This window comes from Calypte anna, chromosome 3 (genome assembly GCF_003957555.1).
Source record: "Calypte anna isolate BGI_N300 chromosome 3, bCalAnn1_v1.p, whole genome shotgun sequence".
Taxonomy (NCBI): domain Eukaryota; kingdom Metazoa; phylum Chordata; class Aves; order Apodiformes; family Trochilidae; genus Calypte; species Calypte anna.
Genome location: NC_044246.1, coordinates 49,205,955 through 49,232,037, shown reverse-complemented (window position 1 = coordinate 49,232,037; position 26,083 = coordinate 49,205,955). Strand labels below are relative to the sequence as shown.

Genomic DNA, 26,083 nt, shown 5'->3' with positions numbered 1-26,083 from the left:
GGGAGAGAAGGTTCCCTGTCTAACGATGTTACTATTTCTTCAACAAAGAAATAAAGAAGCATTCGGAGAGCAATACAATTTTATCAGAAAAGAGAAGCATGACTGTAGGAACACATCCAAGAGGTATGTTTTGAAATTATCTCCCGTAGGATAAAAACAACCCTTCCAGAGTCTTCCAGCAAGTCAACTCATTACCTTTAACTTCACTCTAAGATGAACTAGTTTTAAAATAGAAACTATGTAACTGCATCTTACAACACTGCAGTCACTTGCTTTTCTTTATGGGTACCTTGATGTTTTATGGTGACAAGAAATTTCAAAAACTTAATGGTAACAACACCACTGTTTTATTAAAGTTAGAAAATGTATATGGCAAGAAGCATCTGGAGACCATGTAGTCTAAACTCCTATTCAAAGCAGGGCAAACTCAAGAGTTAAATTACACAACACAGGGCTTTAAGCAAACAAGTTTTTACAAAAAAATATTAAACTCTTTGAATTTAACAGTATTTCTACAACAATCACTAAGCAGCAATGATAAGAGCATATGGTCAACTCGCATGCTGACATGAACTCCACCACCCTGACAAGAAGCAAAGGTGATCCACATCTTTGAGGTTTTTTTTGTTGCATTTTTAACACAGCTTTACATAAATAAAAAAAGACAGTAAACCTGTTACAGTTCTGAAGAGATTATTGCATTGCTAGAAATTAAATTTAAAACTATAAAAAAAAGCTTGGTATGTTTTACAAACACTTACCTCTGAAAGATCATCTCTTTCTTGCAATACAGATGAACAATCTACTAAAGGCACCAAAGTAGAAAATGTTGCAATGAACTGGAATGTAATCTGTTGAGAGTTGCAAACAGCTCTTTAATAAGTGTTAATGTATGCTACACACTAAAAAGCTTTTGCAATCAAGGTAAAGTAGCTAAAGCAAATCATTACAAAAGCAAATCATAACAAAAAACTCAGAGCCTAATTACCTAATTATTCCATCCAACAAGTTCAATAGTTATTTCTGATTTCATATATGTAACTTAGTCAATGTTGTGCAAAGCCCCCTCAATTCTCTGAGTAATGTAATGCTTATTTTGTGCTGGGCTCTAAAGTTACAAAAGCTCTACACTACTGAACAGTCAATTATTATTACTTTCTGAAGATGGGGGTTCTTAGGACCTAATTTAATGAATAATCTGGTTATAAAAGGCCTTCATAGTGATCTTAAAGGACTAGGAATATTTGCTAGCAGCTTTGGAACATCTATTTTCTCATTCTTCAGAGCTGCCCAAGAAGTTAGTACAAGGCTTATCACCATTTGGTGTTAGAAATCCACTTGGATTTATCCAACAAGCCAAAAGTACTATTGTAAGTTAGAAGCTTGTAATATTAACTTCCTACCAAAAAAACCACAAAACCAGCCAAACCAAACAACAAAACAAAACCAAACCAGGGCAAAACAGAAAACTAACCAAAACACATCACAGGAACTAAATCAGGTTAAAAACTTCTGGAAACATGAGTTACTTGCTTTCATATGAATATTACAAAAAAAACCCCTTTCACAGTAAAGAAGTTGGCTACCTATCTTCTGGAAAAAAATTAAGATTTATACACTCACCATACACTTGCTGAAATCATTTGGATCCACCCCAGGCAATGCTCTCATCAGTAGAGGTAGCATGTGTGTTGGACCTTCAGGAAACCACTTCCCCCCAGACACCAGGCTACGAGCTACTCCAATTACACAGCTTAAAGTAGCTGTGAGCTGATGAGGTTCTGTCAATGTCTCAAGTGCAGGATATGTTCTATGAAGTTTAAAAGCAATCATGTTAGGAACAATAACACTTCTAAAGTCTCCAAAGAAAACAGAAGTGGATTGCACATGTTTTCTACAGAAAGAATAAAAAATTTCTGCAAGAAAAATTCAAGCTAGTCAATGGTTCCAAATTTTTTTCCTAATCCTCTTCCAATGGACCTAAAGTTGCTCTATTAGAAAATGGACCTAAAATTGCTCTATTAGAAAATGTTCCATTCATTTGATTAGTCTTACTCACAAAAAATGCAGGATTAAATAATTCATTAGCAGTTGCAGCACAGGAATTAATAACTGCATGGGCTCCTAGACTGAAAACTATGATGATTTTCCTGTTTGACCTTTAAGCTAATAAAAGCTGTGTACTTGAAAGTGCAAGGTGTCTGTGAAAAGACTACCTCTAAACAAATGTTACATTAACTATTATATCCCTAATGTAAGTCCTTACCTTTCTTATAAAATCTTTTAAGTTACTGTGATTTTAAACGCTGTTTGTTTGTTTTGGGGTTTTTTGGTGTGAGGTTTTTGATTGTTTGGTTTTGGGCTTTTGCTTGGGTGTTTGTTTTTTTTTTTTATAAACTCAGTACTTCATAGCAGACTGTGTTACTGTTACCAACAAGGTACAGCTGTCATGGTGCCACCCCTGACCTACATCATCCAAAGCACAAAAGACCTACATCTGCTCAACAGAATGAACCCAGAACTGCAGCCAAGGCAAACATACCAGTGATAATTTGAACTACTGAGCAGACATTCAGTCTGTTCTCAAAACAGAAAAAGCAGTCATACCCAACACGGGCACCCACTGCTGTCCTCCTTAGAACCATTATGCTCAAAATGTTTTCATATAAGAGCAGATTTATCAAGTTTTTACAAACAGTAAAGTCAGTAAGGTATTGAACTCAGGAAGAGCTCTTCAAGACAAACTCATTTCTCCATTGTTACTAGAAGCTGAGGTACAAAATACTGCATAGCAAAGAGAACATGGATAGGACTAGGAAGAAAGCATTTCACTGGGGCAGGAAGAAGTTACATTTTTCTTTTGGAATTTCAGGCATTAAGGGAGTAGCAGTAGTAACACAAAGTAAGTCTTTTACACGGACACCTACTTTTGCCTATGAAACCAGAAGCAGACAGTAATTTATAACAAGCTGTATCTGTAACATACTCCTACATATAAACATACATACTCCTAAATATAAAATTTATGCTAATTACTACACAACCAGGCAAATCATCTGACCAAATACATACTTGGCCCAAACAAGGAAGCTGCTTCTGCAGAACTTACTTCTCAAGTACAGGTGGAATTACTAATTCAGGACGCATCAGTGCAAGGTTCTGCAAGGCTTGGGCAGCCTCCAGGCTTCCAGTTTTACTAAACATAGCCAGAAGAACAGGTTGAATAATGCATTTTACAAAGTCTGTAACATCCTGATCAGTAAGTTTATGACTATCAGGCACAGGAGTTAACCAAGTCACTTTCTTGTAGCGCTCACGATGCAGTCTTCTGACAACAGCACTGGGCAACCCTTGAAGTAGTTTCATCAGTTTGTTCTGTTGAATACAAAATAAATGCTATTGAAGTACTTGGGAGTTGCAGAATCTGAGATATGCATACAGACAATCAAATGTCAGTATCTTGAAATTACATAGCCACAATAAAAAAGAAAACTCAGAAGAACTCTAAAATACAATATTCACAATTTCTCAGTACATTTCAGATCCCAAAATGTTATCAATTTTCTGTCAGAATTATACCTTATGATTTAAAATACGAGAAACGCATGCAAAGTATATAGTCAAGAATCAGCATTACTTACCAGTAATTAGGACACCTTTGAAAGCACTGTCTGCACATTCACATTGTAAGCAAATATTCTTTTCTAGAACAAGCCAGTTCCTTTGGCAATGCTTTGCCCAGTCTTGCTTTTTTAATCTGTACTTTCTACCAGCTATCACAGGGAGAATCTTAACATTCTAGCACTAGAATCCATTAGCTACACTGCCAAAAAGTTATTCTTCATTGAGCTAGTGTGCATTAATTTTTTTTTTGTTTTGCTAAATCAAAACTAGATTTCGCTAACAGTAAGATCAGCATCTACAGAGCCATTGTACTGTCTACTCTTTTATATGGCTCTGAATCATGGGTCAGATACCACCACCACCTGCAACTCCTTGAACACTTCCATCAGTGCTGCCTCTGTACAACCCTAAACATCCAGACTGACCTCCGTGACCAACGTCCCTGTCCTTGAACAGGCAGGGGTCACCAGTATGGAGGCCATGATACTGAGGAAAGAGCTGCACTGGGCAGGGCACGTCTCCAGGATGGAGGATCACCTCCTCCCTAAGATTGTGCTCTATGGTGAACTTGCCACCAGATGCCACGACAGAAGAACCCAAGAGAGGAGATACAGGGAGTCCCTGAAACAATCCCTCAGCTTTGGCCATACTGACTGCCAGCAGTGTCCACTCTGGCCTCCAGTTGGGAGACATGGAGACACCATCCATAACACTGCTGTCTCCTTTGGGAACACAAGTAGAATCAGTCTGGAGGAGAAAAGACAGCACAGAAAGAGCTGTGTTATGCCTGCCCCCTCACAGGAGACTTTCTGCTGTGCCTTTTGCAGCCCCACTGCCTGTCCCACATTGGCCTTATCAGCCATCAGCGTGGGGAGAGCCCTTCTGAAAGCTTTGTTCCCTAAGCCAAGCCATGATGTAATACTGACGCTGTATATCGTCCTCCCTTAAAGTGCTGGCTTCCTTTTTCCTAAATAGTAGTTTTGGATTTTAAACTACACTTGTGTTAGATGTTTGAAGAATTAAAAATTCCTATTAGTGAATCTATCAACATGCTTGATTTAACGTGTTTCACCATTGAAATTCCAGGCAAAGTTATTGTCGTGACATGCAAAAAACTCACCAGCCAGCGCCCATTATTTGAAGGATGGTAAAAAGAGGCAATGCTATTAAACAGTCCAGACAAGTGCTTCTGCACCAGTTTGCTTGGTCCACCCTATAAAAAAATTAAACCACAAAACTTTATCATATGAAACAACTTAAAATGAGCAGGTAAGTACAAGGTGCAAGAGTACACTCTCACCACAGCAATATCTCAAAGCACTTAAAACACATTTACAGACTCCCTCCCTTCCCCAGCTTCAGCTCAGCACCAAGCAGCAAGTTCTATCTATCATATCTGACAAGGTTCAACCTAAAATAGTCATTTGGATGTTCAGCAGGTCCCAAGCCAGTATCCACAGTGGCACTTTTAGCTGGCTGTTCGTTTCCAAAATGCAATAGACAGCTGATGTGAAATAAACTGGTTTCCATTTGCACTACAAACTGACAGTGAAACAATATACTTTAAAAAAAAAAACAAACTGGGGCAAAAGCTAAACAGAACAAACACTAATTTTAAACATATACTTGGTTAAAGCTTTGCATTAGTTTTTGTTTCACTTTCTGAGTAAGTTACTAACCATCATGGCTGTGATCCACATTACTGCATGTCCCACATCATAAGCATTTGTTAAGAATCTTGGAACAACAACTTGATTGCTTCCCACTGGAAGATTTAAACTCCTCAAAATTCTTGTAAAAATCTGAAAAGAACAAACATTGACATAAATTCATTTACTCGTTTATGCCATAAAGCTGGCATAAATTATCTTGCTAATCAAAAATATGTTTGGCAGTTTTAATTTTTAAAGCAATATAATAGCTATTAATATCTTAAATCCATAGGGTGAAAAATTCAAGTGCCATGGATACTACTGATGATACCAAGAGTATCATCAAGGGCCACTTCCACAAGAACATGGGGTTATCTATACAATCAGACATTGTATAGTAAGATACATTGTTGGGTTTGCTTGGTTTCAAGCTATGCAACAATTTCCAATGTTGTCTTTTACAAAAGGATGGCTGAAATTTTCCAAGTTAAACTCAGATCTTCAAATGAACCCACCAAATTTGAAAAACTGAGCCATTGCAGTGTAAGATCCATACAGAGAACAGGAATTATTCTTAACATATTAATACTGAAGACTTACCTCAAAGGAAGCAAAGTTCATTAAAAAAAATATTACCTTTGGTATATATGGATCCCAGTCTATATACCCAATGTTGTCAGTAGCCAATCGAGCAAAAAGATTTACTAGATGCTGAAAACAACCACAAAAAAAGGAAATATTCATTAGCATACTCTTACAATAAGAGATGCAGAAACCCCTCAATCCACTTAACAGCTGCAAGCTAAAAGCTACCCATGGGCACTAATGCCAAGGGAAGGTTACACTGCATCAGAAGCCACCAATACTGTATTTCATAATGCACCTGAATTTCTATCTACAGGAGTGCAATTTGTTATTTATCTGAGCACTTACAGAGCAGGTAGTTGTGATCTCAGTTCTGAGAGAGGCAGCCTGTCAAAACATATAGCTCTATCTCCTCAATTGTTTTTTTAAATGTAAGGATCTACAAACAGTTCTTTTAGGAAGTATGCTCACACTCTCTGCCCATGCTCTGAGAATCACAGAATCACCTTGGTTGGAAGAGATCTTCAAGATCATGAGTCCAACCACTAACCTAACACTGACAAGACCTTAACTAAGCCATACCCCTAAGTACTATGTCTGTACAAGTCTGGAATACCTCCAGGGATGGCAATTCCATCACTGCCCTGGACAACCTGTTCCAATGCCTAATAAGAATTTCTTGACTGAAGGGGTTAACGTCCACTCTAAGCCTCCCCTTGCACAACTTGAGGCCATTATCTCTTGTCCTATTGCTTGTAACTTAACAAATGGACCAATTCCCACCTCTTTACAGGTAGTTGTAGAGAGTAATAAGGCTTCCCTTCAGCACCCTCTTCTCTAGGCTTAACAACCTCAGCTTCCTCAATTGTTCCTTGTAAGACATATGCTCCAAACTCTTAATCAGCTTCATTGCCTGTATTTGGACAGACTCTAGTAGCTCAATGGCCTTTCTGCAGTGTGGGGCCCAAAACTGCACACAGTACTTGAGGTGCAGCCTCACAAGGGCCAAGTAAGATAATCCCCCTGGTCCTGCTGGCCACACTACTCCTTATGCAGACCAAGATGCCACTGCCCCTCTCAGCCACCTGGACACACTGCTGGCTCATGTTCAGCTCACTGTCAATCAACACCCCCAGGTCCCTCTCAGCTGGGCAGCTCTCCAGCCACTTCTCCCCAAGTCTGTAGTGCTGCTGGGGTTGTTGTGGCCAAAGTGCAATACCTGACATTTGGCCTTATTGAAACTCGCACAGCTGGCCCTGGCCCATCAATCAAGCCTATCTATATCCCTATGTAGAGCCTCCACACCCTCCGGCAGATCAACACTTCCACCCAGCTTGGTGTCATCTGCAAATTTACCAAGGGTGCACTCTATCCCCTTGTCTAAGATCATTGACAAAGACATTAAACAGGAGTGGCCCCAGTTCTGAGCACCACTCATGACCGGCTGCCAACTGGATTTAACTCTATCAATCCTCTTTGAGGCCAGCCATCCAGTTAGATTTTAGCCCAGAAAGCATACGCCCATCCAAGCTATAAGCAGCCAATTTCTCTATGAAATAAATATGAATCAGTACAAATCAAAATGAAAGGCAGACTGAATTTGCCACCATCTTAATTTCCAACCATTTACTGTTAGATCAGCTCTGAAAAACAATAGATGAACCACAAATTTACAGTTGAGCTGTATGTTGTCAGACTAACTTTTGCAACAAAACAAAACAAACCAAAACAAAACAAAAACCTTTTCTCCTTTTTAAACAGCTTTCAGAGACCAGAAGACTCTTGCTGGTAGTTTACAGGAAGACACCTGCACTAAGCTTCAGAGTCCTTCAAATGCTACCACTTCTTTATGAACTGCGTATAGCAAAATATTCATCTCTGCAGCAAAGGTTTAGAACAAACTCCAGGTGACAGAGAGGAATTTCTCAGCAAACCCGCAGCTTAAGCAAAGGAAAAAACTCAGAACAGGTTCTAAAGCTTGACTATTTTGTCAACCTTTCTGACAAAAACCTGCCACCCACTTTAAAAGCCTTTACACAGAGACTGTTTGGACTGGTTACTGGAGAACATCCTAAACAACATTCTGAAGAATTAAACACACAAATTAGGAATCCTCTTATATGCAAAAATGAGACAGAGGGGCTCTGTAGAGGTTTAGGAAGAGAATAAACAGGTATCCAAAAGCAAACCACATTCTGGCAAGGGAAAGGGCTGTGCACTACCCACTTCAGCTGTCAGTGCAGTCCCAGTCTGAAGGACATAGCAACTTTGGAAAATTCACAAATCCACTCCAGGGCAGACGCATCTGACACAGCCTTCAGACAAGTGTTTTCTTAAATGATCTACTTTTTGTTTGATACTAGGAGATAGCCACAGAAAAAAACCCTTACTGTGCACATGTACAATTGATTCTATAGCTCTTCTATAAACAGCAAGTCTTAACTCCTGCCAAAGCAAGCTGAGAAAAAGCTTGCAGTGTACAGAGACTTAAACTGGACTGCAGTCAGAACCCATATATCTAATTATCTGCATCCAAGCTTGTTGAAATGAACAAGCCTGCCCTTAAGAAGTGGACAAGACAAAGGAAGCAAGAAGTGAAAGCTCTGAGGAAAAAAATATAATTTGTTGAGTCTCCTAAACAAACTGTCATAATACAGTGGAAGAGGGAAAAATATCAGAATAACTTGTGAAAGAGTGACACATTTATCTCTTAGAAACAAATGAAATTATATTAAGGTGCAGGCTGTCATATTTCTTTCAGAAAAAGCAGACAATTGTTATATTTTGGATAGTCATCAGAAAGATTCAAGTGTCTACAGTCAATCTCTGCCAAAATTTTCTCTATCACTCCTATTCAAATCCAGAAAATTGCCAACTGTTGGAATAAAGACTGCCTTTCTTTACTTGTGATGAAACATAACTCAAATGAGTAAGACATACACTCAAGTCCTTTAATGAAGAAATTGACAGAAACGAAATGTGCTCCAAAGACACCAAGAAGTCCTCCTTGCATATACTGGCAGAAGACTAGTAAAAGGAGTCAAATGGTCAATGAACTTATGTTCATACTGTGTATGGAAAAAAAATCTGGTAATATGCCAAGTTTCACTCCAGTAAAGCCAAGGCACAGGTCAGCTGACAACAAAAGTACGTAAAAGCTGCTAGTGGTGTTTCAAAAATTAGATTTTTATTTCCCAAGTTCATATCTGGTCCTGATATACACAAAAAAGGCAAACAAGTACATGATTGACCATTTTCCTTGAAAGATACAGCCCAGTGGTATTTTTGGCTCAGAGGAGTACAGGTTCTTAACTGGATCCAAAATAAAGATGACAACAACTCACTGCAGTCAAGTAAAGCAATACTACTCAAAATTAGGGATCATGAAAGATGCATTAAGATATAAAAGATAGGACTTCCCAGAATTATAATTTATAGATATCATAATAGCACTCTGCATCATTATAAGCATTAGCAAGCAGGCTGGGAAATGCCAGCAGTCTCAAAGCTGGAAAGAAAGTGAGCCATTAAACAATGTTCACTAAGCACAAGCACAGTCTCATTTATTCAGCTACTAATTGCTTGCCAACAACCATGAAATTACTGTTTCTACATGTAATAGTTAAAACACAAGGAAAAAAAAATAAAAATTTTCCATGACCGTTTGTCTTTAATGCCTTGCAAGCACATTTTAGGAATAATTAGATTTTTTTCTAGTGTAGATGCAAATACTCACCCCTTCCCATTGGGGAAGATTTTGAACTGACACCCAAAGGCCTATAAATTCATCAAACCAAAGCCTGCAAAAGAACAGAATCAAAATAATTCTTATATAGTGAAAGCAGCTCCCTCACTGGATATTTATCCCTCACTTGGCCAGGTGGTTGCAGGAACTCACCTGCCCCTCAGTTCACTCAGAGATGGAGGTGCTTTCCACTTTGTCTCTCACATCTTCCCTACCCCCAAACTACTACTGAATTTCAGTCCTTGCTTCTTTTACCTCTCTCTCATTTTTTGATGCCCCCTTTTCACTCAAGTGTTTCACCAGAAGTTTCCCCTTCTACTTCACCTTCCCCATTTCATTGCATATGAACATTCATTACATTCACCTCAAGACAGGTAAAACAGATGAAAATAAATTACACTTCATTTCCCTCTACCTTAAAATTTAAAATTTTTCCCTATTGACTGTTACATGAGCATTTAGTACTTATTCTGAATACGTCAGAAGCCAAGGATGCATACCCTCCATACCAAAAGTCACCTTCATAAACAATATTCTCTCCTGGAAGTTTTAATTAACACTATAGCACAAATACACTTTTAACCTAACCAGCCTAAGTAATCTCTACATGCACTAAATGCCACTTATTTTTCAAAGTTCTACCTTAAAAATGATCATGATACTATCAATTCCTGCAAATGTTCCTTCTTTACTTCTAAAACTCAATTTCTGTAGTAGTATTCTGACTGTTTCTCATTTCCACACCTTGACAGTGTATTGAGGACCTCTACCTCACAATCTCGTATTTGTAGTAGCAGCTGTACTTTAACCTACAAGAAGGACTCACCAGAAACTACCCAAAATTAAATGGAAGGTGAGATGAAAAAACTGTGCTATGGTTAATAATTTTTACTTGCGAGACTTCCTTCAGAATTAAAGTGCATTTAATTCAATGTAGCTTACCATTCTGTACACTTTTTTTTTTGTACACTGATTTATTCTAGACAAGGAAGAACTCGTTAGAGCATAAGTACTAAGATTCCCTCAGGTTACTTTCACAAAAGAACACTGACTTCATCTTGAACTCCCTCCAAAAATGATTTTAAAAGCCACCATTCATTTTGCTAGTTGACTTCTAGTTGTTCTGTAAAAGGTACCTGCTTGCATTTGCAACAGAATACTGTCCCAACAGACATGCAATTGTGCTTACTTGAACCCTTTCTGGTGAAGTTCAGGTGGAAGAGTAGTAGGTAGAAATAGTTCAAAGTAGGTAATAGCCTTTTGCATGGTAACATCAAATGGACACATTAAAGGCCTCCATTCATCCAGCATTTCCGCAGTTGCATTTTCTGGGAAATACCTGAAAAAAAAGGAAAACATTGAACACACAAAGACTTGGCTTTGAAGTTTGTGTCTTTTAAAACGTATTTCATAACTACCTACTAATACACCATAAATCTTAGTTTTACAGTACAACAGTGTACCCAGGGCAACAGAAGGCAGTCCTCAGCTCTACTTAGAGCATCATTTTAAGACCACAAACATAAAAAAATTGTCTTGTTGAAACAGGAAGGATTCTGTACAATGAAAAACCATTTTGATGTGAAGGCTGGTCAAAATCAAACTACTTTTCACAGTTGGTAAAATATATTTTATAAAAAAAAAGGAGATTACTTAAGGCATCAAGCACATTTATTGGAACACAACAAATATGCTGGTTATTTCTTTTAAAGAAAACTAAATACCCATGTAATGCAGTATTTAAAATGCATACCAAATAAAACATTATTGCAGCTGACATCAGTGCCCCAACATTAAGTCAGAATTTAAGAGAAAAGTAGAATGTTTTCATTTTTACAACACTCTCAGTAGCTTTTGTATTCAAAAGATACCAAACAAATCAACATTGAAAACTAAGGGGTTTTATTTAGCTACAAAATCATACTTATGGGGGAGAAGTGCAAGGTTGTTTTATCCCCATGCACTTCATATTAACATTGTGTTTAGAGCAGCATCTTCTATAGGAATGCTCAACGGAGTAACATCAGCATGTGAAACAACTGCTACCATGAAAGCAGAAGATAACTAAAAGTGGACACATGAACTGTAAAAATAAGTGAACAGGTCTCTTCTTTGCATCTTTGCAGTATATTAAGCTGCTAACAAAGCTAATTAGTTCAGAGAGCAAGGCTGACTCAGGCACACACATCTAATGTTCCCAGGGAACATTAGAGGAAAAGCAATCATGGCCTTATCTAGTGATATCTTGACTATCTATTAACAGATTTTCAACCAAGGCTTTTAAATAGAGAAAAAAAAATAAAACAACCAAGCAACTTTACACTTTGTTTAAATATTGTAACATGTAACATGGCTGTCAGTTTGTTTTCATTCTAAGCAACCTATGAACCTGAGGTATTGACCATTCCTGAGGCACTACACCAGAAAAGTCTCTACCTTCCACCCCAAACACGAGGAGGGCTTTCTGTGTTTGTGTCTAGTTTTTTTAATACTTTTCTTCCCCTTCTTACAGCAATATTAAAGATACAGGCTTTTAAAAAATCCTAACACTTACGGTCTGCAGCTCTTCACAAGTGTTTTCAGAACACTTTCTACAGAACTGAAACAAGAAAGAAAACATTAGGACTAGTGCATTACCAAATTTCAATGACCACATAAACAACCATTTGTTGATTTTTTTCCCCCAAGAGTTTAAGATGATGTAATTAGATGTTTTCTGTGACCATGCAGAAGCTGATTGCCTTCTACACAGACCTAACCATAATGATGGTAACTGCTCTGCCAAACTGTTCTCCTCTTCATATACCACTCTAGCACTTAGTGCACTTCAGCAAAGAGTGAAGAACTATCATTTCTTATGAGTAATATCCTGCATTTTATCCATGTACCATCAGCAGAGTAAGGTATCTTCTTGGGGAAGGTAAAAATGCAAACAGAAAAAGAATATGAACTTCATAAATATTTTTAAGGTAAATACAGGCACCAGACTTCAGAAAGTTGTTATTATTGGACTCCAACACCATATCTCTCCTTTTAAATCTGCTTTTGTATTTTTGTCCAGTGGTTCTCAGAAAGGCAAGTGAGCTAACTGCAAATCACTGGTTATTTCAATAGCTCCCCTCATAATTAACAGCCGATTTTAAGTGGTTTTATCCACAGCAAGAAAACTTATTTGAGAAATCACTTTAACACAAATTGTCACAGAATGCCATCAAACCATTTAAAGACTAAACCTCAGAGAAACTCAAAGAAAAGGAAGAGGGAGGAGTAAGAGAAATATCGACGAAACCATAAAGGTAGTAAATTGTCATGTTCTTCAAATTTTCCGTTTATCACGAGACATGCCCAAGACTAAAGTGAACTTTTAGTAAAAAACATTCCCTAAGTGAAAAATAAAGTTGTGGCAAAGGAACTCCCTATTATCTTTGATATACTTTCTGTACTATTAATAGAAAAACTGCATCCTTAAGTTCTACATAAAAAACCCTAACATACAGAAATTCTATTTTTATCAGAAAAAGATTATGAAAATGTATCATTAGAATTTTACCAAAGATCAGTTTAGGTCCATTAACTGACACAAACAAATATGGAGCATGCACACGCTCTCTTTAGTCCTACGTCAAATCAACTGACCCAATACAAGCTAGGAGAAATATAAAACAGATCAACCACTGTCTCTTCAACACCTCAACATTCACTGCAAGCTAACAAAAGCCCACCCAGCCCTCATACCACTAAAGTTCAAGCAGTGCTCTAGGAGTTTTGTAAAATGTACAGAATGTTGCAACAGTGACAAAATAAAATAATGACTTCTCCCAGAATGAAAATTGAGCTGACTGACAGTTTCTAAAATTTGAAGAGGAACAGTCAACCATTATTAAACAAAAAAAAGATCAAACTCTGCAAGAAGCTCATAAAGATTCTGTGTTAGAGTTAATAATGGTTTTTGCAAGTGTTAGGAAATAGGCAACAGTTGTTCCAAGAGCAGACAGATAAAGCACGAACCAGCAACATTCCTTAAGAGCATTAAAAAATAACATGAAAAATGTTTGTGTGACAAAGCAAACAAAAAAGCTATCCCCACAATATCACTCTCCAATGAAATAACCTGTTGCTAAGGAGAACCTGAAAGACAGAGGAATTTTAAGAAGTATCACAGCCAGAAATAAACAAGCCTTTCAAATTCACAAGTTTTCAGTCCAATCTCAGTATTTGTTAGTGGAAGAGAACGAAGATTGGAAGAGATATCCTTCGCTCCTGTCTTCTGACCACAAATGGAGCACGGAAGTTAGAAAGACAAAAAACAACAGTGGACAATTTGGTACACAAGGAAACTTCTTACTAAGACGTAGTGAAATGAGGCAATCAGGTGTTGCTAATTATGAGGTGGGAGGCGTGAGCTTGTGTTAAACCCACCTGTGCCCAGTTAGGGCTTACCCCAGCTGCGCATGAGCAGGATTGGGCCACCAATAAAAGGCCAAAAAGCTGGGGTCAGCCCTAGTTGGGCACAGGTGGGCTTAACACAAGCTCACGCCTCCCACCTTGTTAATTAGCAACACCTGATTGCCTCATTTCACTACACTAAGACATTTAAACTCCAGACCAACTACAGAAGACATCTTGCACTATTCCCACTTAACAACTACTAGTTAGAAAAGGACAGGACAACACAGCTTGGGAGAACAAGAGACTGATGGTTATCATTTTCATTATCACTTTGAACAATTTTGCAGTAGCAGGTAAGGAGAAAGTCTAACCAAAAGTGGAAGAGCAGCCATTGATAAAAAGCTTGAGTTTGTTCAAAGACATTTACAACTACCACACTGACAAATATCTATACACTGCTCTACCACTGAACCTAGCCATGGATTAACAGAGCACAACAGCACAGACCCAGCTACATAAACCACACAGGATGATCCAATAAACCACACTGCATCAGCCTCCTGTAATTTGTACTCTTGTCCTTGCTCAGGCATTTAATGCTAACCATTTGCATAAGGTATTAAAACCTCTGTAATCGAGAGAGAATGAAGCCACTTACACTGGAAGTTATCTTCCATTAAGATGTATTACTTAGAAATATTAACATAATATTTCCCCTATGAAAAAACAGTGTATTTAATAAGATAAAAGAAAATTCTTTATCCCATTCATTTTTTTCTCTTAATTCCTCCTTATTACCTGAAGTATTAGTTTATTATTATGCCTTGCCATATAGATACACTAAAACCCACTCAACAGTACTGTGTAACCTCTATCACTAGCCATCACTTTGGCACTACATAACTATTTTCTTCTTTTAGAAAGACCATGACCACATCAACTTGTACATCTGTTCCCCACCTCCCTCCCTGCATATTCAGAGAGAAACATGTTTTATCTAAAACAATTACCGTATAAACTGATACCATTGAATCCTGAATTATAAAAAGCAGTAAAAGCACAGCTTTCAGTTTTTCACGTTTCAGTTTTTCAGTTTTGGGTCTTAAGGAATATCCTAGTCCTGTCATGGGCACTGCATTACAAGAGCTTAAGTTAAGACAATGAAAAGAGCAACCAGCTGTAGTTTTAGAAATTCACTAAAAAAATTAGCAACTACGGTGAGCCAAATATCAAATCTCTCATTGGTTTAGTACAACTAGAAATTTATTTTTTAACAAATGCACTGAAGTAAAAACCACTTCAGTTTCACTTCCACTCATATTGGTTTTCTGATTTTATATTTACATCAAAATATCTGATACCGTATTCACTGCAAAAATTCACAGTAAACTCTTCTGACACAGAAACTTTGTTGCACACTTCACAGATGCAAGGTTATTGCTGTTATTTTCCAGAGGTTATTTTCCAGAATCTATTACCTCACTACTAAAACACTTTCCATGATTTCATCGTTTTTAATAGTAAGGTACACTTACTCAGTAAGCAGCTTGTCCAAATTCAGATACAGCACTTATTCAAAATGTAAAATCTACCTCTCATTTGACTCTTGAAGTATCTGTGCTGGTTAAATTAGTTAGCATTTGCCACTTCATCTGCCACTTCACACAAGCTATCTTGTTCCCCAATTAGAAAGGTTTCCATACAGTGCGACATTCTCATAAACAGTGGTGTAATGTTAACATGGGTTTTCCAATACAATTATTTATGCAGAAAATTACACCTGTGTGACAAGTGTTATAATCTAACAGAACATGCAGAAGATCACACGTCAGCCAGAGCTGAACAAAAAAAAAAATCTCTTACCACCTATGTAATACATTAAGCACAAATGTTTTAGGTGAAGACAAGCCTGGTCGATATGAACTGAATACAAAAAAAAAATTAAAACAGCAGTTAAATTAACAGCTATACATCAAATCAATCAGCTTTTAAAAGTATCTCTTGACTTTCACCAAAAAGACAGACCTTAAACTGATAGTAAAGAAGAAAAAACACACTGTATGAGAACAAATCGCACTGCATATTAAGATGTAATATCTGGTATCTAACCCAGTTCATAAAATCAGCAAGTTTCAGACCACCACAACTGACATCTTTCTCCCAGCTCAATCTTCTCTTCCCTCTTAGAATTAAAAGTCTCCTCCCCACCATGCTAGTTTCTCTAACAGAAAATGAAGTGACTGGTCAACATCCCCACTAAGCAGAGTAGCCAGTTTTAGTAAGTGCTGGCATATGCATAAAATAAACCAAGGAAAGAAAGCTCTGCTCCTTGGGATTTGCACTGGCAAGCAACACCTACAATTAGCAAAATAATGCAATTGAGCAAAATTTTGCTTCCAGCTGAGAAAAATTCAACATTAAGTGCTCTATAATATTTTACAAGGCTACATATATATTTCCTGTTCATGTTAATTATTAGCAATAGGACTTCCCAATCAGTAAAAGGAAGTAGTAAAAGGTATTACTTCAACATCCTTTGATGGAAGGACTTTTTTATTTAATGCCAACTACATATTTTCACACGCATTTCTTTACATGAAGTTTGAATTCTAACAAATATAAATTATCCAGGTAATTTATTCTATAATATGTAATTTATAGAGCAGGACCTTCTCTAATTGGAATTCTTAGGAAACCTGTAATTTTGGAAATTCTGCAGATAAGGAAGGATTGGCAGATGAAAGAAAGCAATGAAGATTTTTAAAATCAGTAGAACATTTCTAAAATTCTTAACTGGGAAAAAATGGATCTGTCCATATAACATCATCACTTTGAATACATGTATGTATTTCCTATAGAAGGCACTTTGTTTTCTTTGTATGCATACCAATTTACACTTATATTACAGAATGTTCATAGTACTGATATGTAAGAACAGTACTGTTTTAATTTTCTGAAACCCTGTGTTATAAAACTGAACACCAGACATTGAATCAGAGTACAGTTCATTTAACATTAAATCTGTTCAACTGTGGGTTATCGTCATAAAGCAAGTTGAAGATCATCCCCATTTCAGAATATTTAGAAATGAACTTGCATTCTTAGAGAAACATCAAAGCAAACAATTAATAGGCAGAACAATTGATGTGATTTAGTGCAGTCTTGCATGCAATTACTGAAATATACATTATGAAAGTATAAGTAAAGTATTTACTGTGCGTCAAATTCCAGATATTAAAAGACAATTTCTAAGTACTGAATGTTTTTAAATGCAGACTTACTTAGGAAACCAATTTAATCCAAGATGTTCTGTTTTGGAGTACAATATCCTTTCCAACATTTCATAAAGTGGTCTCCATGGTAACTCTAAGTCATCCCTGGAAAGCAGTTCTTTTTTCCTAATAAAAAACCCAAACAAACAATTAAAAAAACAAACCCACAGCACTTCAATCTTAAACAGCTACATCAATACTTTGCACATTAGAATACCTCAGATCACTGCTCTGAATTATGCTTATCACCAGCCACTTGCAGCATTTCTGTGCTAACAGAAGCTGTCAAGTCTTCAGGAAAAGTCTAAGTGAAATAAACATCAAATTGTGAGACAGTCCTAATCTCCTCTGTATTTGAGATTCAACTTTATTACTTGGCTCTCTGAGTTTCTTTTCCAAGTAAGAATATAACCCTGGCACTCCTTCATTTTTGATCCCATTCCCAAGGCTCTGAAAGGGTCAAGGTGTTTGCACGAGAACCCTTTTTAAACAACATCACCTGTACAGGGGACATCTACATGAAGTAACCTGCAACAGAATATACTAATACATTAAAACATACAACAACATTAAGCAAGCAAAGTTATCAGCTAATTAGAGATGAAAGTTTCAGAGTCAGCAGAAATCTGTACTTACTTTAGCAGGTTTATCAACAGGCGTGCAAATCCTTGCATCATGCTGATCTCCAGTTTTGGAATTGTTACCAACTCGTACAACAATTTGATAAAAAGCACATGCTCTTCTCTGCTAAATTTTCTCCCATATAATCGGATGTATCTACAAACAAAACAAGATGAGCCAGCAATATTTTTAAAGATTTTTATTTTATGTGAGAACTGAGCCTGACTTTCTCTAATTTGTTGTTTAATGAAACAAAAGTAAAATCTAATTCAATGAGTAATGAGTACAACAAGCCAGAACCTAAAGATATATAGCAAAGGGAGATCAAAAACTGAAACTACCGCAAGCAAAAGCATGAGCAAATGAAGTTTACAGTCTTTCAACATTCTACAAAATAGCTAAACTTCATCAAATCTAAACACAGCTAAACATAAACACCACAAAGATCATATTATTTCACCTCAGCTCAGAATGTACTAGCTATTGTACTATTTTCATACCCATGTATTTATTTCTCTTTAAAAAAAGAAAAAACCACTACAGCTGTCACAAGCAGCCTTATTTTGTCTGTTCTTTTCAGCTGCGGCACTTCAAGAAGGGAACAGGCCACAATCCAGGGGCTAAGAAAAAAAAAATAAAAAATAAAAATCCTAAGGTCCAAATCAGATAGTTTCCAGTAAGGCTGAACAATCAATTTAACTACTGAGCTTTGCTGGTGTTGTGTCCTGCTGCTGTACCTTATATTTATTATCTTAATAAACTGTAGATCCATTGAGGCCAACTCTGCAAGGAGTGCTTGCTGTTTTCAAGTTGAAATTGGAAAAAAAGAAGCACATTTAAAGTCTTAAAAGATACCCTGACCTAGCAAAACCTGTAAAAGGTTTTAGTGCAGCATTTCAAGTGTTACACAACTGTAAGTTACTAGTCACCTGGGAAGCACACCTTCCTTTTCTATTACTGCTCTGATTATTCTTAAAGTTTCCACCTTACCAATACACTACCCTCCAAGTAGTTGTTAGATAAGGCATAGAAGATACAAATCCCTGTAACACAATTTCTGAGAAACCTGTTCATTGTTTTTAAGGTTTAGTGGAAGTGGATTGATTTGTTGCTAAATATACCTCCCTGGAACATCTAGGTTCTCTCTGGTAATGTGAAGAATGCCAGATCTCACACTGCTTATTTGGCAGGCAGAGCAGCACACATTGCAGAATCCTACACAGGAACCACCACGTGAGAAGTCTTGGAAGGAAAACATTTCTGAAGCACTCCTACTTGACCGTAGTATAGGCTAGGGAACTTCCACGGGGCAAACGTTAGCAGTTACTGAGCTAACAACTATCTTGATGCCTCGATTTGGTTTCTGAAATTGCCTCCTCCAGCACTGTGTTCATTATACTATTCTGTCTGGTTTAGTTTCAAATGTTTCTAGCTCCTCTGTAAACTTCTATTTCTCACAAACTGCCGGCGGGAGAGCTGACTACGAGAGAACTAAAATTCAGTTCCCTTAATAAAACCTACTTACATAAAGCACACTTCACAGTGACACAACAGCACACGGGATTTGGACTCAACTGCTTGAGTAGTCCTATTCCCTACTTCCCCATATCCCTGGTTCCTCAATTTAAACCAAAATATCTCTAAACTTTCAGGACCACTCACAGCTTGTAAACAACAGGAGTTAGTTTCCTTAAATATAATAAATTCCTTAAATATAGTTGTCTTCCTCCAGTTTCCTTCCAAGGCACAGTGGGAGAGCTGCAAGGCTCCGGCAACCCAGTAATCACCAGTTCCCAGAAAAAGGGGAAAAAAACCCCAAAACAATCAAACAAATAACAAAACACCCAATAAATTTTCAGAACTTCTTTCCAGCCCTTTTTCTTCTGTTCACCGATTTCAAGGGGGGACTTTTATATTTGATGGGCAGTACTTTCACTAATGCCAATTTCAACATTTTTTACCTATTTCAAACACAGAAGAAAACAAACAAAATATAAGAAAAGCCACTCTTCTACCACAGGAACCTAAATTATCTGCATTGGCCAGAAACACTACCTATAAAATTATACCAAGAGCTGAACACCTACACTTTTCATATGCATAAAATAGACAAGGAAAAAAAAAAATACTCAGGGAAAAAAAATGGGTGCCACTTGATTTTGTGAAGGCTAAGAGAAGTATGTAACTTATACATATTTATTTTAATTGCAATATTAATTGCAACCTTCTAAAAGCATACACATGAACTGTACTGCAAGAATTTAATGTGAAAATCTACAAGCTTTTCCAAAATATATGCAGTAACAATCAGGACAACACAAAAACGTCCTAAGCTGACATAAGAGCTATCCTCGGACTCTAAAAGGAAAAGCACATGACTAAAAACCAGCAGAACAGGCAAATCAGAGACATTTTCTGCAACAATGAGAGACCAGCCTTATCACTCCTATCACCAGTCCTTATCACTCCCACTTAATTTCCCCTAGTCTTCACTTACAGTAAGACAGTGTTTGATGCAATGACCAAACTTTAGAGGAGTTTCCCTACCAGAGTGTTTGTAGCTTTCATGACAGTACACAACAGGGAAAAAAAAAACCAGCAAAGGCTCATCTCATTGGAACAGAGGGTTCCAAAATAAAGTTTAACTTTCAATGCTTTTTATTTCATTCTCCTTCAGTCACATGCACTTCTGTGTACTTCTCCATTCTCATAATACTATGCATGAGGTAATAAAGGATTCTGGTTTAATTTCTTCATGTATGAGCAAAAAAAGAAACAGCAGAAGCCTGAAAAATAAATTTAAACTACAAAGAAACACTACATAAGCAATCAAATTAATATCAGCTTATATATATATATATACACACACACACGTAAAATGTTTGGCTGGTTACCTTTCTTTACACTTGCCAACAGCAGTTCTATTATGAAAATGCTGCTTAATTAAGAAACAGAAGGACTACAGTACACAGAAAAGTACTATGCACAAAGATGTCACTAAGCCCAGGAAGCAGAACAAGATGCCCAATTGTTCCCAAATTTACAGCTTCTTTATATATGGGAAGAGGCAACTTTTAAAACCATCAACTATTTGCCTTAATCCAGCTGTGCATTAAGACAATGACAGAAAATAATTCCTTCTAGAAAGAGGTTGATCATGTTTTCCTCAAGATGAAACGAGCAAAATGTAAGTGCTAGACTTTCAGAACATCCTATCACAAAAATATTTAATATCACCATTTCTAAATAGAGGAATATAGACAGAACTTCATGAGTCCTGAATGATGCCTAGGGGCTAATCATACAAATGCTTGTTCACCATATAACCATGGCTCTTCAGTATGAAAAAACAAAAATAGGGTTATTGGGAAAAAAATTCTAGAACTAAACTGCTGCAAAACAGAAACTAAGTCTTCTTACATGAAGACAGGTAATACTACATTGATTCTTGAAAAATCTTCATTCCACTTTCCTTTTGATTCCTCCTTTAAGAAAACCATTAGACTTTTGAGCTCTTGCCCTCCTCTACCAGTGAACTGCAAAAAGTATAAATAAATTGTCCTTCATTGTGCAGGTTCACTGGGTTCTGATTTGGAGTACAGCTATGTAGAGAGAAAAAACAAAAGAGAAGGCTGACCTGTCCAACCAATCTAAAAAGGATGATTACGAAGTGAAAATATTGTTTGAAGCTCTAACCTTTCTGCACAGAAGACATGGTCCCTGGAGATGTGCAAAAAAACAAAATAAAATTTAGAACCAAAAAGCCAATTCCATATTCTGACAGTACTAGGCATCCAATTTCTCAATCCACCATGACAATAAGAGTTATTTTTAGGAAATGTACTGTGGTATCAAGTGGACATCCTAAACTGCCCTAGAAAGTTGGCTGCTCTGCTACATTTAAATGTTGCCTTTGATTGTTAAGATGAATAGAGCACTCTCCTGAATTCCTAGCTATCTATTTTAATTTAACACACAGGAGAGGATTTTAGGTGGTCTAAAACTCAGGTTTTGACAAATTCTGTAAAAAAACAACAAAAACCAACCAAAAAAACATGCTCAAGGAGACTAATTAAACTACATGTACACAATATACACACATATCCCATATGCATCCAAAAGGAAAGCATTTTCCTGATAAGAGGGAAACATTTAGTAAGATTTACATTCAATAGCAATTGAAATAATCCAGTAAAGCCCTATTGAGATTTTTTTATCCTCACTTGTAACTTTGTGTCCTGTCATTCTAATTCAAAACAGCTGAGCTGCATTTTTTCCATACCTGACTGCAAGACAATTAAATGTCATTTTGTAATATGCCCACATCTGACAAGCACATAAAATAACGCTGTAAGCAACAGAAAGTGTAGCCCTCAGCTCCAAAAACTCCTCACTTGCCTACTGAAATTACAGAAAAACATTCGCTGACTACATGTGCAGAAACTAACGTTCATATTATGTTAATATGGTAATCTACAGGCTATGCTCTAAAAAAAAAAATAAAATGCTGTGCACAAAGTTTCTATGTAAAACATGACAGCAGGAAAAAGTGAAACAGCAGCCTATTTTTATCCTAGAGACCATAAAAGACTATGACACGAAAACGTTTAAGCAAATTATTTTGATGAACCCTGTTTTCCCTCCCTCATGCCACACAAGCTATTCATTACTCGCTTTCACAACCAGATTAGTGTTTTTAAGACAGAGATTTTACCAGCCAAAGTTGGGGCAATTTTGGGCAATGGTAACAGATTTAACTGCCAGTCTTTGAAGCATGAAGCATTCTTTTTCTCACATGAGAATTTCACTGCTAGAAGTTACTCAACTAACTGCACTATTCCTGTCTTCACAAGAGAGAACGTTCTCTCACCACACTCCACATATGCATCCCAAAGAACCAGTCTGCAACACTAAATATGGTGCATAAAAGAGGCAAATCAGCTTACAACTCCAAGTTTACTTTTTTTTTTCCTCTGCTCAGTTCATGACAGCAAACAGCTGCTCTTAAGATAACTATGTGCAAGTCATGTTTTCAGCTGTTGGTAGTAAAAGAAATACAAGAGCACAGCTTCAGCTGTCAGCATGAAATAGTAACCAATACTCAATTTTTCAATAAAACAAGAAAATCTGTTTCACTTTCATATTCTACAGGGGTTTTGCAGGTTGTATGAAGTTGCAAGTACTTGTGGAGATGTAACTATATAAGTATATAACCTGCACACAATTTTTTTTTCTTTACTCATTTATACATATGTACATATTACAATGTTTGTATTAGCATTTTTATCTGTATAAGAAACAGATTTAAAACACACCAGCCACAGTTCTGACTATAAATTATTTCACAGACTATTGTGAGAAAACCAGATAATTTAGACATTTGCAACAAAGCTAAGCAGCAATTATACCATTATGAAGATTCTTTGCTCTTGCTTTTTTTTCCTCAGTATGCTATTTATTACAGGTGGCCAGCAAGGAAAAAAGGCAGCAAGTTCATTTGGAGGTGAACCGCCCACTATTAATAGGTAGCAAAACTTTTATTTTATTGTAATTATTCTATAATTTATCTTCAGTATGACATCAGAATATTGTATGGTTGGAAGTGTTTCATCTAAGCCTAAACTTCTATTAACATATTTCATCCCACAGAAGTGTTTTGTCAAGCTAAACTGAAGAGCAAAATCTCTCTCACATTAACTCCACCAGCTTATTTTTAAACCAAGCCCACTGTTTCCTTGCCTTCCTAAATCCAAACATATTCAATCTTATTGCATATCGTGTCCCACAAAGAAACCATGGAACTAACAGGCATCAGACAAGTTACAAACATACACACAACAAATTCAGACTTCAAAGGGTAGGTGGAAAACCACAAATTAGAGCCTCCTGATCTCCCAGTGATTCATAAAGTAGCAGAGCAGCAGTTCTCAATAGGCTAAATTTACTGCCCTGAAGACTAAACCGGGAACAGTAACTGCAATTTAGGGAGTGAGTAATAGCACGATTCTAATACCACCATGCATATTTTCTAACGACTTATTGTGCCACATTTAGCCTACTTACCTAATGCCGATCTTTCTTGTAATAAAAACTACTACAGTTTATTTCAGCTTGACTAGTATATTAAGTTCTACCACAAGTAGAGACAACAGGTACCACTGAAACCAGTACGAGCCTAACAGATGGCTGGAAGGGGGGAGGGAAACAGTACCAAAAAGGTTCCAAGAGATTGAACTGTCACATAATGCAAACATGTGAGTTGTTTTGCTACCATCAAGGTAATTCCATCTAAGAATGACTCCTGGCAAAGGTAGAGACACACTTCAATACATATGTATCAAACAGATTTGACAGCCCAATATACGCCAATTCCCCTTTAATATGTACATAAAAAATTACTTATGTAAAGAAGAAAATTGCAAGTGAAGATCTCAAAACTATATAAAAGGCACACATTTCATCATTTCTAGCACACAGAAAACACAGATTATGAAGGCACACAGAGCATTCACCAATTAAAAAAAAACATCATAAACGTCCACAGAAAAACGGTTTATTGATTGAAGCTAAAGGAGCCGTCATCATACGATGACGTTTTCAGTGCCAGGGTGTTCCAAATAGTGTCTTAAGAAAAAAGTGCGAAGCATACTTTGAAAAATTCACTAAGTGAAACCTATGCCCTATCTATGAAATCACCGTGTTTTTTACCTGTATTTAAAGCACCTTGCCATCGCAGACAGCACAATCAGCACCGGCATAAACTACACCGTGCCACAGCAAAGGCAAGATATAAAGGGCACCAGCGGTGTTTACACAGCATTAAGCAGAATTTAATCCTGCTAGCACTGAGCTAACAAACAGCCTGCCTCAAAAACGACTTCGTGTTCCTACAGCAAGACTTACACGGAGATGGTGCCTTGCACAACGTGCTTAAAAAGGCAAGAGGAGAAACAGGTGGCCAAGTACGTACTAAAAAACAAAACAAACGAACCTGCGAGAGCTTGACTCGTAACATTTGGGAAAGTTTCAGAGACAGGCAAGCTGTTGGACACGAAGCCACCTTTGTCCCCGTTTCCTCCGTGGAAGCATTGGCGGGCCTTGTGTAAGACCCGGGCTAACGCCTGACTACCGGCGGGGCGGCAGCTCTCGGCGGAGCTGCCCGGGCCCTGCGGACGGAGCGCAGTTCTCAGCGACCCTCAGCCGCGCCGGGAGGAGGGCACAGGGTGGTCGGTCCCTGCTGGGCTCCGAGCAAGCGGCACCGGAGGGAACCGTTATGAAGCCCGCCCGCTTCCCTGCCTCTCTCCCTCCCGCCGCGCTCCTCAGCAGCCCCTCCGGCCCCAGAGGGGGCCCCGCGGGACAGGGACGAGCCCAACACCCCCTCCCCCCGGGTCCGCACCCTATTAGCCCGCAGGCCCCTGCTCCCGAGTAGGAGCCACACCGCCGCCCCAGGGAAAGATCGTTCCGGGCACTCACGTCGAGAGCTTCCTGGTCCAGAAGAGCCCTCCGGGCCACAGCTCCTGGAGCTGCACGGCCCGGGCCAGATTTTCTTTGATCTGCCCGAGGAAGCGGGCGGACTCGGCCTCTAGGCGCTCCCCGTAGGGCAACAGCTTGTTGTAGACGATTTGCTTCTGCGGTGCCGGCGGCGCCATGGCCGGCGCCGAGTTACTTCGCGCTGCCGCCCCGGCCGGCTGCTTGTCCCTGCCCGGCCCGGCCCAGCCCAGCCCCCGGCGGTCACCCAGCGCCGCGCCGTGACGACAACCTGGGGAACGGCCGCTGTGGTAAGGAACGCCCCGCCCAGCTCCGCTCATTTCCGCCGGAAAGCGGCACCCGCCCCGCCGTGCAGGAGCGGCCCCCTCTGCTTCGCCCACCCCCGTTTCTACACACGCAGGCGGGAGGAGTTTTGCTCAAGGATTCACCCCTCGGGGCCGGGATGAGGGGAGGAGGGAGCGTAAACGGACCCGCGTCCCCGCCTCAGGCCAGCAGCGGCGCGCTGAGGCGGGGGATGAGCCGGCGGGCGCTACTCCTTCAGTCCCAGAGGTGAGGAAAGGATGTGGCGGGCAGGTCGGGAGCTCCGGATGGAGTTCAGAGTTCACCTCTGTGGTTTTGCGGTTTATTAAAAAAAAAAAAAAAAGAAAAAAAAAAAAAAGAAAAAAGGAGAAAAAGAGAAAAGAAAAAAAAACAAACCCGCAACCTTT

At 38.3% G+C, this 26,083-nt stretch overlaps 1 protein-coding gene across 2 annotated transcripts in view; it reads right to left on the bottom strand.

Moving 5' to 3' along the window:
- Positions 1–25,680, bottom strand: part of PSME4 (proteasome activator subunit 4) — a 59,790-nt gene extending 34,110 nt beyond the window's left edge. Inside the window, exons 1-13 of one of the 2 annotated variants that reach the window (XM_030448261.1) lie at positions 25,362–25,631; positions 17,904–18,044; positions 17,277–17,393; positions 15,859–15,918; positions 12,161–12,205; positions 10,796–10,945; positions 9,598–9,661; positions 5,913–5,987; positions 5,304–5,426; positions 4,745–4,837; positions 3,110–3,375; positions 1,624–1,810; positions 762–851 (exon numbers count right to left, since the gene is read on the bottom strand). In XM_030448261.1, coding sequence (XP_030304121.1) covers positions 762–851; positions 1,624–1,810; positions 3,110–3,375; positions 4,745–4,837; positions 5,304–5,426; positions 5,913–5,987; positions 9,598–9,661; positions 10,796–10,945; positions 12,161–12,205; positions 15,859–15,918; positions 17,277–17,393; positions 17,904–18,044; positions 25,362–25,537 — 1,587 coding nt within the window. In that variant the 5' untranslated portion in view covers positions 25,538–25,631. Of the gene's footprint in view, positions 1–761; positions 852–1,623; positions 1,811–3,109; positions 3,376–4,744; positions 4,838–5,303; positions 5,427–5,912; positions 5,988–9,597; positions 9,662–10,795; positions 10,946–12,160; positions 12,206–15,858; positions 15,919–17,276; positions 17,394–17,903; positions 18,045–25,361 lie in introns of both variants that reach the window. The other variant, XM_030448260.1, reaches the window with a different exon arrangement.
- Positions 25,681–26,083: the final 403 nt, after the last annotated feature.